The sequence below is a fragment of the Coregonus lavaretus genome (genome assembly GCF_964263955.1).
Source record: "Coregonus lavaretus genome assembly, chromosome: 27".
NCBI lineage: Eukaryota > Metazoa > Chordata > Actinopteri > Salmoniformes > Salmonidae > Coregonus > Coregonus lavaretus.
Window position 1 is genome coordinate 27137306 of NC_140014.1, and position 14954 is coordinate 27152259.

Consider the following 14954-nt stretch of genomic DNA (forward strand, 5'->3'; position numbering starts at 1 on the left):
GGAAGTGGCCCAAAGACCTTGGGAGTGCCCCCTGGCCAATTTGAGAGGCCCTTGCCCCCCTCAGGTCCCGCCCCTTTCACTTTGATGGACATCTCCAGGTACAAGTCAATCAAACTTGACCAGACCATGTTACAAGTACAAAGCAGTGAATCACCTGTAAAGTGTGTTTTCACAGAGACTCTTCATTTGTTCCTGTAAAGTATCAGCATGTGTGTTTTCTGCATTGTACTATGTCAATGTTGCTAGCAATCTACAAAAATCTTAACTGACTTTAGAATTTGCAATGTGCTTCAGTAGGCTGTAGAGATTAAATCATTTTAGTGCCTGAGAAGAGGGGGGGAGGTTAGAAAACAGGAAGATGTGTGGTCTGTGCTGCTATATATATTCTGTATACATGCATCAAGAACAAGGCAAGGTAAAGATGCAATGATGTGCAGGAAGTAAAACAAAGGCACTAGATCCTGTAACCATGGCAGGTAAGGAGGATTACAAAAAAAAAAAATTACAAAAGAAAAAAACGAAAGAACACAAGAGTTTGTGCATTTCTTGAAAGTAATATGATGCACCATAGGGTTACCCCAGAACATTTTTATTTTGCCCCGTAGCAGTGTATCTGCTTTTGCAACCTCTGACATAGCACAAGGAATCAGTCAGACAGTTGGAAGCAAATTCAAATGTTTATTTACAACCTCTGTTCATCACAGAGTAAAGTGGTGTAAATACAAAAAAATTACAGCAAAATGGCAGCTAATCTCCCTGAGCTTTACAAAAACTACACAGGATTTGAGGGTGACAGCAGAGAGAGACAAAGAGATGTTCTGTACAGAGCTCTAAGGCCATTTACAGGGAAATGAAAGGGAGAGCGAGAGAGACATACACAAAGCTTCATATACAGATTCAGAAATGAAATACATAAGGGTATTTTTTTCTCCAGAAAACAACATGCTTTTAACAACATACATCCTTCCAAGAAGACTGGACATGCAGCTGGTGATGTAGAATAGAAATAGATGGCAAAACACCATTGGTTTGTCAAATTGCATACAAACCAAGTGGCAATTTATGTGGCAGGATCAATGAGTTAGCCAACTGACAGACACCGGTAACTGTTTTCAAGATCATAAAATGAAGCAACTTTTGAGGACTGGTTAGTAACAGTACAGAGTCCATGAACCAATGCCCATTTTTATGAACTGGAAAATTGGAGTTTCAGAAATTTATGAGAGTTATCTGGCCAAGTCACTGACCCCACATCATGTTATACCTTACTGGTTGAACATTGAGGGTGAAATACCCATCATGGATTTCAAAAGAACAGGAAGACTCTGAGCTCAGGTGAGAATCCCCTAGAACTAATTTCAGTCTCAATGTTTTGTGACAATAATAAAATAAACCAATCAACAGTAACCTCAGGTATTGGTTCTGAGGGGAAAAATATATTTACATGTCCTTCAGTGAGTCTTTGTCTATTATGGTGACACTGTTGGTTTTAAATCACTACATAATCTCAAAAATATATTGACTCTTACTGCCCCCCCCCTTCCAATACCTATCCAATAACATCAGGGGGTACACGACAAGGAAACAAGCAAAGCACATGAGTGCTTCAGGGCACAACCAGCCTTCATAACATACTGTACATATTATTAACTGTTATAGAAGTAGGGAAGAGTTTCCTCTCTTTCCATCTCAGTGTAAAAAACTACTACTTTACCCAACGGGACCAAAGGTCTCCTTGTGTTTAGACAGTAACCCCTACTTCCTGTCAGCCATCAGAATCCACCGAAACGAAGAAAACATACCCCACCAACCTACACACAAGCACTTGGGTACCACAGCAGTAGCCTAGAAGGGTATGAGGAGTCTCTGGAGTCATGTGGCCGGCCAGTAGATTTGGCGAATGTTACATTTACATTTCATGTTGTGGGAACTGTAGTATCCTGCAGTACTAGATTTGTCCATAAAGCCCAGAGCTGCCACCGTTTTACTGGGCCTCCATTTTGGGGTGAGACACCGGGGTGTTTGGTGTTGATTTAAACTGTGTTTGTGTGTGTGTGTGTGTATTTTCATACATATGGAGTGTGAGTGTGTGTGTGGAAGGTAAAGAAACAGAGGTGAAATCTAGAGAGTAGATAAGGTACTGCATATTGCTTCTCTTGAGAGTGACGCTTTGGTGTCAAGGGAAGGAAAGTGAGCATCACTGACATGTGTGCCCTTGTTCAGTCTGTTTGAGTGGTAAGGTGTGAGTTGGGTGTACTGTAGGTGTGTGTAGGGGGGGGGGGGGGGGGGTCTGTCGTTTGGCCTCTAGTGCTGGTTGTTCTGCATCGGCTGGCCAGTTTGGCTTTTGCCATGGTTCTCCTTCTCCTCCTCACTGACAATGAACTCCTCCGGTGGCCAACGCAGCTCGCCGCTCTCCACTTCCCCCTCCGTGGGCTCCACTACGATGGACGGCAGGCGGTCTTTCAGTTTACAGCAGCGCTCGAAGTCCGAGGGGTCCGGGAAGATCTGAGGAAAGGACAAAAACACACAGTTAAAGTCCTGGGTCTGATCAAAGTCTTTCATGCTGCTAAATTTAATAGCTTTGGAAGGCATGGTGCCAAAGCTGCTTTTAAGTGATTACAAAATGGGGAAATTATACGAGAGCAAATCATAGTATTGCAAACCTACAGTAAGTTTGTTACAGTCAAGAAACCAAGCACGTTTTAAGGCAGTAGAGCTTTCTCTTAACTTAACCAAAAGAAAACTAGGTAGTAGATATTGTCAAGTCAAGTTTATTTGTCATATGCACTGGATACACATGGTACACAGTACAATGAAATGCTTACTTGCAGGTTCACTCTCGTCAGGTTCACTCTGATAGGCTGACTAAATAATCACCAATACCCCCATGATACTGAAAGCTAAGCAATGTGTATTATATCTCTGTGGAGTCTGCAGACAAAATCATTTAAAAAAAGCAGTGAAAGCTAGACCCAAATGGGTTGTGGGTGTGCAATGTCAGACTTGCTGAAGAACCCAGCAAGATGTGTAGACTTTATTGTATCTAAAATGAAGGGCATGAGAGAGAGATACTCTGACAAGGGATTACAGCCATTCGTAGTCCAAGAACAGCATTTTTTGCTGTTGTTTGGATAAAGTGGAAGAATATTTTTAGAGCTGACATTGGAGACATTGGAAGGGGAAACCGATGTCGCTGTCTGGGCAAAAAGCCCAGTGGAAAGAAAGCATTAGATGAGGCTGAGAGGGAGACACAGTGAGAGAGAGGGAGGAAGAGGAGGGACCAAGTCACCCTGAATACCATGAGAGGGGGATGAGGAGGGAAGGGACAAAATGTTCTGAAAACTGCTGTGTTTCAGTATGTTTGGCTGTGAGTGCCTGGTTAGTGGGACAGATTTAGCATTTGCATCTCCAGACATCAGCTTGAGTGTGTGCATATATGGGACTGAGTATGAATGTTAGTCAGTGCCTCTGTGTGTGTGTGTGTGTGTGTGTGTGTGTGTGTGTGTTAGTGCATGTGTGCGCAGGGAGGTTTAGTATCTGCATATCCTTGCCTGTGTTTCGAATGTCTGTGCGTCAGCACCGAGGGGGGATGGCAGAGTGTGACCTTGCTATAAGACCCCCAGCAACAACGTCACAGCTCAGTTCACTTCCAGCGGCAGGAAATGGCAACACATCGCCAGCGAGGCACAATGACAGCTATTTTGGGTTGTGGTGGGGTGGGGGTATGGGGGTGATAGGAGCTTTGGGCGAACAGGAATCACTCAAGTGCAGACTCCAATTGAAGCTGCCGCAGAGAAGCCCTCACCTCCGTAACCAACCTCCAGTTACTCTGCTCTATAACAATGCCGCCATGCATCATTCTTTTGCAGATTTTTTTTATACAGCGACTCAAACATGGGGGTTAATGCAAAATGTAATGCTGTGTTGCATTACAGTCAGAGATGCAGTTGGCATTCAGGAGATGGACTCACAAATTGTATCAAAGTCAACAGTAAATTTGGAGGAGGAAGCGGTTAACTGTTACAGTCACCCAGCTGTCTGTCTGTCCATCCTCCTGGGCAGAGAAGTGACCTTGGGTCTGAATAGAGTAGGCAAGGTGGGTGGGGTGGAAGTGGCATACCAAATGGTGATGCAGCCAGTCAAGGTGCTCTCAATGGTGCAGCTGTAGAACTTTTTGAGGATCTGTTGGGCCCATGCCAAATCTTTTCAGCCTCCTGTGGGTGAAGAGGCATTGTCGTGCCCTCTTCACGACTGTGTTTGGACCATGATAGATCCTTAGTGATGTGGACACCGAGGAACTTTAAGCTCTCGACCCACTCCACTACAGCCCATTCGATATGAATGGGGGCATCCTCTTCCCTGCATTCCACGATCAGCTCCTTTGTCTTGCTGAAGGAGGGAGAGGTTGTTGTCCTGGCACCACACTTCCAGTTCTCTGACCTCCTCCCTATAGGCTGTCTCATTGGCGTTGGTGATCAGGCCTTACACCATCATGTCGTCTGCTAACTTAATGATGGTGTTGGAAGTCGTGCGCAGCCACGCAGTTGTAGGTGAAGAGGAGTACAGGAGGGGACTAAGCACACACCCATGAGGGGCCCCCGTGTTGAGGGTCAGCGTGGCAGATGTGTTATTTCCTACACTTACCACCTGGGGGCGTCCCGTCAGGAAGTCCAGGATCCAGTTGCAGAGGGAGGTGTTCAGTCCCAGGGTCCTTAGCTTAGTGATGAGCTTGGAGGTCACTATGGTGTTGAATGCAGAGATGTAGTCAATGAACAGCATTTTCACGTAGGTGTTCCTTTTGTCCAAGTGGGAAAGGGCAGTGTGGCGTGCAATAGAGATTGTGTCATCTGTGGTTCTGTTGGGGCGGTATGCGAATTGGAGTGGGTCCAGGGTGTCTGGGATGATGGTGTTGATGTGAGCCATGAACAGCCTTTCAAAGCATTTCATGGCTACAGATGTGAGTGCTACGGGGCGATAGTCATTTAGACAGGTTACCTTGATGTTATTGGGCACAGGGACTATAGTGATCTGCTTGAAACATGTAGTCATTACAGACTGGGTCAGGGTGAGGTTGAAAATGTCAGTAAAGACACTTGCCAGCTGGTCAGCGCATGCTTTGAGTACACGTCCTGGTAATCCGTCTAGCCCTGTGGCGTTGTGAATTTTAACCTATTTAAAAGGTCTTACATCGGCTACGGAGAGCGTGATCACACAGTCGTCCGTAACAGCTGATGCTCTCACGCATGGTTCAGTGTTGCTTGCCTCAAAGCGAGTATAGGATGGCATTTACCTCGTCTGGTAGGCTCGCGTCACTGGGCAGCCCGCGGCTGGGTTTCCCTTTGTAATCCGTTATAGTTTTCAAGCCCTGCCACATCCGACGAGCATCAGAGCTGGTGTAGTCGAATTCGATCTTAGTCCTGTGTTGACGCTTTGCCTGATGGCTCGTCTGATTGTGTAGCGGGATTTCTTATAAGCGTCCGGGTTAGTGCCCCTCTCCTTGAAAGCGGAAGCTCAAGTCTTTAGCTCAGTGCGGATGTTGCATTTTAATCCATGGCTTCTGGTTGGGATTTTTTATTTTATTTTTTTATTTCACCTTTATTTAACTAGGTAAGCCAGTTGAGAACAAGTTCTCATTTACAACTGCGACCTGGGATATGTACGTACGATCATGTAGGGGATGAAAACGTTGATGCACTTATTATTGAAGCCGGTGACTGTCATCGGATGGGTCCTGCAACCTATTCCAGTCTGTGCTAGCGAAACAGTCCTGTAGCTTAGCATCCGCTTCATTGGATCACTTCCGTTTTGAGCACATCACTGGTACTTCCTGTTTGAGTTTTTCCTTGTAAGCAGGACTCAGGAGGTCATGGTCAGATTTGTCAAATAGAGGGTGAGGGAGAGCTTTGTATGCGTCTCTGTGTGTGGAGTAAAGGTGATCCAGTTTTCTTTCACCTCTAGTTGCACAGGTGACATGCTGGTAGAAATTAGGTAAGACGGATTTCAGTTTTCCTGCATTAAAAATCACCGGCCACTAGGAGCGCCGCCTCATAGTGGCCTCACAGGAAAGACACAGCTGGGGTGTAAATGGTGAGAGGAAGGCAGCCCACCTTCCTACAGGGTCAGTCTGCATCCTCTTGGTCAACTCTGACACGTACAGCCACAGACACTCATAAAGGAGTGGGTTGGCCTTAAAATGGCTCAGATTCTTTCCAAACAATAAAACTTGTCAAGGCCACCTGAAGGCTTGCTACTCAGAAAGTTGCCCATCTGTGAGTTGTATTGTCGTGACATGTGCTCAGGCCCCCACAGTAAAGTCTGGAAGATTCCACTCTCCTATTAATTTCCTTTGCATGTTTTTAAAAGCCTTTGCAATCATCTCTAACTCCCTGCAAAGCTGCACTCCACCTCAAGGCAAAACTTTTTTTTTTGTTAAATAGCCCCCCTTGAAAACCCCAAAAAGATTTTGTTTGCATAACTTGTTACAACAATAACGTTGATTATTAGACCCCTTGGTTGGAAAACAAACCTCTCCTTACCCATGGTCCCCTGGGTGAGCTGCCTACAGTAAGAGATATGATGGAACATGCTGTCCTTAATCCAACCTCAACCTTTTGTTCAATATCCAAGACCATCTTTGGGTTACTAATAGTGGTGAGGACTTTTGAACATGGACGAGTTCCATAAACCAATTAAAACTAGTACACCCTCTGCCTCCTAGTTTGGCATCCCCCTTATAAAGTGCTCTACAGTGCGACCATTTTACTCGCATATGTGCCTAAATATTTTGCTGTGCGACCTGGAATTTTTATTTAGGAGTACCAGTGCGCCTACAAAAATGTAAGATTCTAGCTTTATTACCTCACATCTTTTTCATTGTGCTCCTACATTTCTTTGTGTGTGCTTAAACTTTCCAATTTAGGCACACAAGTGCTCCTTGTAAAAAAGGTCAGCGTAGAGCCCTGCCCTTATGGGTTATGTACCACAATCTTGCTGCAAACCAATTTCCCTCTGGGACAAAAACTGGTGTTAGTATGTGTGTTAGTTACCTGGAAGGAGAGCCGGTCCTTGCTGGGGCTGAGCCTCATGTCCTCCATGGGGGTGCTGCTGATCATCACTTCAGTCATGTCTCCGCTCGGCATAAACACTGGGCTGGACAGAGACATAGGGGAAAGGACTGGGTTATTCCACCATTCAGGATCCAATATCAGATCAGTCCCAAACTTTCACAATGAGGAGCAGTATTCAGAGCACCAGTGGTGGAAAAAGTACCCAATTGTCATACTTGATTAAAAGTAAAGATACCTTAATAGAAAATGACTCAAGTAAAAGTGCAAGTCACTCAGTAAAATACTACTTGAGTAAAAGTATTTGGTTTTAAATATACTAAAGTATCAAAAGTAAATGTAATCGCTAAAACATACTTAAGTATCAAAGCTAAAAGTATAAATCATTTCAAATTCCTTATATTAAGCAAACCAGGCAGCACCATTTTCTTGTTTTTTATTTTATTTACTGATAGCCAGGGCACACTCCAACACATAATTTACAAACAAAGCATGTGTGTTTAGTGAGTCCGCCAGATCAGAGGCAGTAGGGATGACCAGGGATGTTCTCTTGATAAATGCGTGAACTGAACCATTTTCCTGGCCTGCTAAGCATTCAAAATGTATGGAGTAAAAAGTACATTCTTTTTTTAGGAATGTAGTGAAGTAGAAGTAAAACTTGTCAAAAATATAAATAGTAAAGTAAAGTACAGGTACCCCAAAAAAGTACTTAAGTAGTACTTTAAAGTATTTTTACTTGAGTACTTTACACCACTGCAGAGCAGGTACATGTGTCCCAATCATAGTGCTGTACAATGGAGAATGGATAGGTTGGTGCGATATCATTTACATGTAGCTATTACTTTGGCAAGTGTTACGCAAATTAATCCTATCAGCAAGATGACCGAGTATGACTTTCAGTCATGTAGTTGTTGTGCATGAGATATGGCCCTTTGGTATTGTTTTTGCAATGACAAAGCTACGCATAAGCCTTGTTCAGTCTTTTGTTTAGTCTCTATGCATGCATTTGCTTTCATTTAGTCTGACCACTGACAGGCTATGCAGCATAGATTTGGTGCACTGCACAGCTACACCACCACCGAGATGTGGTTTGCATTGGGTAGCCATGTCTAAATACAGGATGAGGTATGCTTCAACTAGGAGTGAGGGGACACAGCCATAGCGAGAATGCATTGTGGGCGTGCAGTGCAATTTGACAGGGACCCATAACACCCTATAACATGGGAGGGATCCAATACCCTCAGTTACATCAAAGGTTCACCAAACGTTCCATTTTAGTTGAAGCAAGACGCACTGTACATGCTGAAGCACTGTAAGAAATGACTGAACAGGGGGACTGAACGGAGGTACTATGTGGCAGGAAATCTATTCTTGGGATGTTTGAGAACCAAGATGGCAGCCGAGCAGAGTGCACTTCTCATGCTTTCTATTTAAAGTCTGGTGGCACAGCGGTCAGTGTCCAAAGGACTGTGGTCAGGGTGGCCAACCCACCATAGGGGACAGGAAACATGGATGACCACCTGCCTCAGATGAGCAGAACAAGCACAGACTTGGTCCAAATATAACAAGTCAGTTTGTTTCTGCAAAAATGTGAATATTGGGTGCCATTAACCTCCTTTTACAGTAGAAACAATGGAACGTTTAGTGGTTGGTCATTTCAACATACCGTAGCCATGACCAACAAAACATTTTAGGTAAAACCAATGACGTGCACTTAAAAAAAGCAGCCTACATTTTTTTCATTTATATGTTGCTCCGGATGGAGTCTGTCTCAACTTAATCTTAAAAGCTCTCTTTTCTGAATATCTGAATATTTTTCTGAGGTATTTTGACAGTAATCCTATGTACAATGTCAGACAAGACCCTGAACTGGACTTCCAGACTCTTTATGGAGAAATCAACAGTGGAACCTCAGTGACACTTTCAGTTTGTAAACTTCCTGTGATCGGAAAATGAAATGTTTTCACCATAAGAGATTGTGGGCAAAAATGGAGATGTGTCGTATGACTCATAGTTTGCCACTCACTCATGTTCCTTCACTGCTTTGTTGACTTCTTTCTAAGATGTCCATGTTTATTATTCAAGAACCTATAAATCCCCACACAGTAAAGATAAGACAGTCTCCAGTGGGAATCAAGACTTTTCATCAAAAGAACACCTGTCAGTGACAGCGGTTTAAAAAGCACCAAAAAAGTTGCCTCATACTCTGATTGGAGAAAAACAACTGGAGATCAACAACCATTATTTCATTCAATGGGGATTATGTTCCAGATTAAATCTTTAAACTTCTGTCAATCCAATAATTGCAAATAAAGCCCCTATGCCATCCACATTTTCCAACACGTCACTTTCATGTAAAAGGTATTGGCCTTATGGTACCATAATACAGGACTGAGGAGATGTATAAATTCCTTAGGATAAGGGACAAAGCCCCTATACATTATAGTGTTAATCTATCCTGAATCTGTCAGAAAGAGTCAATGGCTTCAAACTGAAAAGGAGAGATGTGTGCAATAAATCAATTGACACAGCAACACATTGCCACACCCTGAAGCAATGGCTACTGCTGTTAAACAATCAATATTTCCATTCCCAAATTTGCATACCATGTGTCACATTCAAATTGGAAGAATATTTTTGTGCAGGTGGGGGCCGCAGGGGGAAAGCACAAGCCAAGACCCAAAGGCAGAATAGGTTTCTGGAATCTTCTCATACTTTTACAAATCAGTCGACTTGGTTCAGCGACAACAATAGCCGGAAATCTAAAAATAAAAACTAGTCCAAAGGATATTCAAGGATGAGTGTGGAAAATATGTCAAAAGACCCTTGAGATTGGAGAGAGGGTAAGCCAGAGACACATGGAGAGGGATGGACACAGAGTGGTGACAGTACAGACCTGTGCAGAAGAGCGAGGAGAAAGATAAACACTCTGCCTTTGCCAGTCATATTTCTGCTCGGGGATCGTATAAACATCCTGCTCAGCTAAGAATAACAGAACATCGGCCTAATAAAACATAAAGGGGCACAATGAGGAGCACACGTACTGTAACAATTCAACCAGTGAGAGAACATACCATTCAAATCCATTACTGCTAAAAGTGTCTGCCCGATGTTACAAAATGTGTCCTTTTTTCCAAAAAGAATGTGGAAATGAGCCATGTTAAGTGTTCTGTATAATCAAACAACTCCAAATGTATGAGGATAATGATTACCATGGGCTATGCAGATAGGAAACACTTCACAGGTTCAACACTTTGAAGCCATTGTGCCAACTAATGCAGAGGCCAAGAGGTCAAATGTTGTGCATTCCTACTTCTACCCTGGCAGCACCCATCCAAGTACACATTTATTCTAAAAGGGCACCCCAAATTCTCTAATGCCCACTGCCAAAGATCAGTCACGGCACTCCACTTGTCAAGGACATATTCACTCAAAACCACTTTAAAATGATCTTAATCTTAATCCTTGACCAGGATTGGCCTGGGATGGCTCCTTTCTGACTATTGCCAAGTAGAACTTCTGGCTGGACTTGCTGTCCCATCTTCCATGGGCATGCGACATGATCAGGTACCGGCCAGCTTGGCACTTCAGTGACTATCTTTAGCACTGTCAACAGAAACAACTAGGCCTACACAGTCACATATGGGCTAATGCCAGTCCTATGTGGGCTAATGCCAGTCCTATATGGGCTAATGCCAGTCCTATGTGGGCTAATGCCAGTCCTATGTGGGCTAATGCCAGTCCTATGTGGGCTAATGCCAGTCCTATATGGGCTAATGCCAGTCCTAACACGTGTCCTGGCTAAACAAATAAAACTAAGGATCACAGAGGTTTCCTGCTGCATTTTCAAAAGATATAGACCTAGTGAGGGGTAAGGGTGGGTCAATCTAGATGGGCTTTGGCTAATCATTATGGAGCATGTGTGAAGGTCTGTCTGTCCAACATTACATTTACAGTGTCAAATATATTTTTAGATGAATCTGTGGTGAGAACAGTGTGACGACTCCAATTCCTGGATCGATGCCAGTCAGGATTTGTTCTTTAGGGTAGGTCTCTCTACAAAGCTGCACAATCCCATCAACTCTAAAGGGCAAATGACCCAGTAACTAAAAATAATATTACCCTACCCTGTATGCTGTCTGCTGTTTCATCCTCCAAGTGTGTATGGTATGGACATGACACACATTGAGGACACATTGTTCTATACAGTCATGCCAAGTAATCTGCCAGTCTGTGCTGACAGAGACAAAACATATATCCCCATAGCAATGCGACCCGGTGCACACGATAGAATATTACGTCTTGCATAATTAACATTGTTTCTCCTCTACTCCTCCCGAGTCTCGCTATGCACATTATACATCTGAGGAGGCTTGGCGACAAGGCGAAGCTGCTGCTGAGATTCCATACCAAAACTGGGCGGTAACACTATTTGTATAGTCCATCTGTAGATGCTCTACAGACTATCTACAGCAGGGGTCTCCAACCTTTTCTAGCACGAGAGCTACTTTTTTAAAATGTAACATGTCGCAAGATACAATTTTTTTTCTAGCTTTCAAATAGGCACATTCTTCTCTAGCTTTCAAATAGGCACATTCTTCTCCTCTACCCTGCAACTCTTCCCTCGCTCTAACCCTAACCCTTATCCTCATCTTATTCTAAACCTAACCGCAGGGCCGGCTCTAGCTTTTTTGGGGCCCTAAGTGAGATTTGGTTTTGGGCCCCTCCCCACCTCACGGGTAAAACATTTTAGTGCCCCCCCCGACATTGTCCTGGAATTCTACCCATTTTGCAAATGGGGAGGAGAGACATTTTAGCAATTTTATAACAAATTTCATGCAATTGTACTCATTTTGCATGGGGCAGAGAAAATATTTGCAGTTTTACAGCAAATGTTCTGCAATCCTACCCATTTTGCCATGGGGTGGAGAGACATTTCCATTTTAAATCGAATTTCCTGTAATTCTACAAATTTTGCCTTGACTTATGCCATGTTAATGATATCTGAGTGAGAGTGACTAACAAAAGAAATAGGGGCCCCCTGGAGGTCAGGGCCCCTGGGCACGTGCCCTGCATGACCAGTCGGTATTCGGCCATGATTACTACAAGTTTAGATAGCTGGCTAGACTACTTTACCAATCTAAAAATATTTAGCTGACATGGCTAATTGAGTGACTGTCAGTGACTGTCAGTGACTGACATAACAAGAGAAAAATTGCTGATGCACAACCAAATGTCCAACTTGCACCTTGTGTATTCTACTATTCTAACTTTCAAAGTAAGTTGAGACCCCGACTGAGTTCCAAAAATATATTATGTTGCTTATGCCTGGAGCCGGATGGCCCTGCCTAACAGTAACCTTAGCAAGCAGTTGCTTATCAATATAGCTTGTTGATAGCATGACCAGCTGTAGAGCATCTACAGATGGAAAATCCGGACTATCCAAATAAAGTGTGACCCGCTGGGCTGCCTGGCGGCCGGCCAAATCACACAACCTGGAGGTGTGTAGGGGTGGGGGGGGGGGCCGCGTCACTCGCTCTGAAACGTGTTGGAATTAATGGGCCATATCCAGATCGCTGCTCCAGTCCATAGGCTTCTTTGCTGAGCTCAGCCTTCTCAGAATACAGGAAACACTGTTACTGTGTTACTGACTGGACGGAACAAGCTCATGTTTACTTCCAGCTCCAGCACAACTTGAGGACATAATGCCAAGGTGCCAAAGTAGAGGCATTTGGTCCATGATGGCCTGATCACTTTATAGGAGAATTACATGTTCTCGTTTCAAGAGTTCAAACGTGTAAAAAGAAAAGATAGAAATGAAAGTAAAGGGGTCTTCCTGTTTACCAGGGATGTGATAGTGTGAGTTGTCACTCACCTACAAGTGTAACACCCACAAATGCAACAACTGCCCCTGGTAAAACATTGAAAGCTGTCAAATGCATCCCATGGGACTGCACTTATGACATGATAAACCTGAAACACAATTACTTTTTTCCTGCAGTGAGCTTTGAAAAAGTAACTGCAAAGTGCTATATTAGGCAGCAATGCATGGGGAAACAATAATCAAGAGATCTTAGCAAAAGGGTACCCCATGTAGCACAGAGGTATCTGAAGAACAGAGAAGCACACTGAAAGCGCAGACGAGAAGCTTTGTGGTTACTGTAAGTCATAGGGTCGGGTCTTCACTTCCTGGTGCAGGCAAACCGAGACTTGCAGAGGACAAAAAAAACACAGAAGCGAAAAACAATTTATTGCATTAAGTATTTGGACGAAGTCTTCTAATCCTTAATGCAACGTTAAAAGCCTATATGGAGATCAGAGTACACAGAGTAAAATGGAGAGATTGAGTCACAGGCCTCCTCTGGGTGATGGACAGACCGCCAATAGGTTAAGAGCCTCATTCCATCTCCCTCTATTGCACCCCACCACAATAGCTTACCAATAAAGGTAAATTGCCTACCCACTAAAGGACAAACAATGTGAAACAGTAGTATGGTTGAACAGTTTCATATCGTTGCTTGTCGAGAAACCAAGGTCGGCTCATGTTATGTTATTCCTTCTGCAATTATCAGTAGTCTGACTAAAAGGTATTGCATCTCAATGCTCCCATTGCAAAGTGAAAACATTAGGTTGCCCATCGAGGATGTGCAGGTTGACGTTTATTGTTATGAATCTTGCCCTGGAAGCAGAACTGAGTGAGTTCGGCTAGATGGGTCATCTGCAAAATCAAAATTAGCTATATTGTAAATATTATGGAAAACAAAAATGTGCATTTGGTCTTAATTTAAGGTTAGAGTTAGGCCTTAAGGTTAGCAGTGTGGTTAAGGTTAGGTTTAAAATCCGATTTTATGACAATGCCAGCTAGTGACCACTCTGCAAAAAAAAACGCTAACCTGCCTATGATGTCCCCTTGTGAAAGCAAAAAAGGTAAACCTCAGACACCACACCTGGATAGTCAGTCTTGGTGGGCCGCTTGACACCGGTCACCATTTGAAAAACAGAATTCCAAAAATGTGGAGTGCTTTGTTTGTGATCTTTCTTTCGGGTGGATTTATAAAGTTTTTTTTTTTTTATGCCACTGACTGCACCCTGACAGATTCAAGAGCGCATTTGTAATGGTTTGAAGCAGTAAATACTTTCTTTTGATTTACATACATTTTCCCAAGCATCTTAGTTCTCTATTGATTATACCTATTATAGCCATTAGCAAATATAAAGACAATGCTAGATATCACATCACTGGCTACATGCAATAATGAAACTTTATTCGAAAATGTTTCATCAACATCGAACTGAAGTCTCAGGTGTAAAAAAATAATATATACATGACAAAAATAATACTTACCAGTATATTTGGGGAGAATATACAGACATGAATTCACACCTGCCGTTGATTCTGATTATTAAGGAATTACTTCGATATTGATGCCTTCTTTTCCCACCAAAAAACGTTCAGCAAAGTAAATTAAACGCGAGCGTTTGTACAGAAAAGTAGAAATCGAAGCAGAGCCGTGACCTTGGTGAAACAAACAGCTCTCATGTATTTTGCCTTTTTGATATCTCGACTAGCAGAAATTACTTTTTATATAAGAGGCGTGTACTGTCGCTGCAGACACACCCTCTTCACACCGGCTCCAAATTCTTCAATGGCAGCAGGATCACTACGAACCAATCAAAGGATAGGTGCCTCGTACCCGCCGTGACGATAGCAAGGGATAAACAATTTCGTAAAAAAAGGTTTCACTCTCGCCAAAATATGTCAAAAATAACCCCAATGCATTTCTATCGGCTTATTTTGGACATAAGCTTGTCGCCTGCCTTCACGCCTTTGGGTCAACTATAACCATTGTTAGGGCGGAGACATGAGCATCTCGTCATTATATACAGATA

General features: G+C 43.3%; 1 protein-coding gene across 1 annotated transcript; it reads right to left on the reverse strand.

Annotated features, from left to right (window-relative positions):
* Positions 1 to 665: 665 nt before the first annotated feature.
* LOC311102802 (protein LBH-like) lies at positions 666 to 14591 on the reverse strand. Its single transcript, XM_084144218.1, has 3 exons — positions 14410 to 14591; positions 7047 to 7149; positions 666 to 2505 (listed from the first exon to the last, which is right to left on the reverse strand). The coding sequence occupies exons 1-3, from the start codon at positions 14436 to 14438 to the stop codon at positions 2305 to 2307; spliced, it is 333 nt and encodes a 110-aa protein (XP_084000344.1). The 5' UTR covers positions 14439 to 14591; the 3' UTR covers positions 666 to 2304.
* Between the last annotated feature and the right edge of the window lie 363 nt (positions 14592 to 14954).

Excerpts from the sequence above, each read along its gene's own strand:
- LOC311102802 (XM_084144218.1), bottom strand. The coding sequence starts at position 14,438 with ATGTCTGTATATTCTCCCCAAATATACTG. Across the intron at positions 7,150-14,409 it reads TATTCTCCCCAAATATACTG|CCCAGTGTTTATGCCGAGCG; the intron begins GTAAGTATTATT and ends GTCTCTGTCCAG. Across the intron at positions 2,506-7,046 it reads AGGACCGGCTCTCCTTCCAG|ATCTTCCCGGACCCCTCGGA; the intron begins GTAACTAACACA and ends TCCTTTCCTCAG.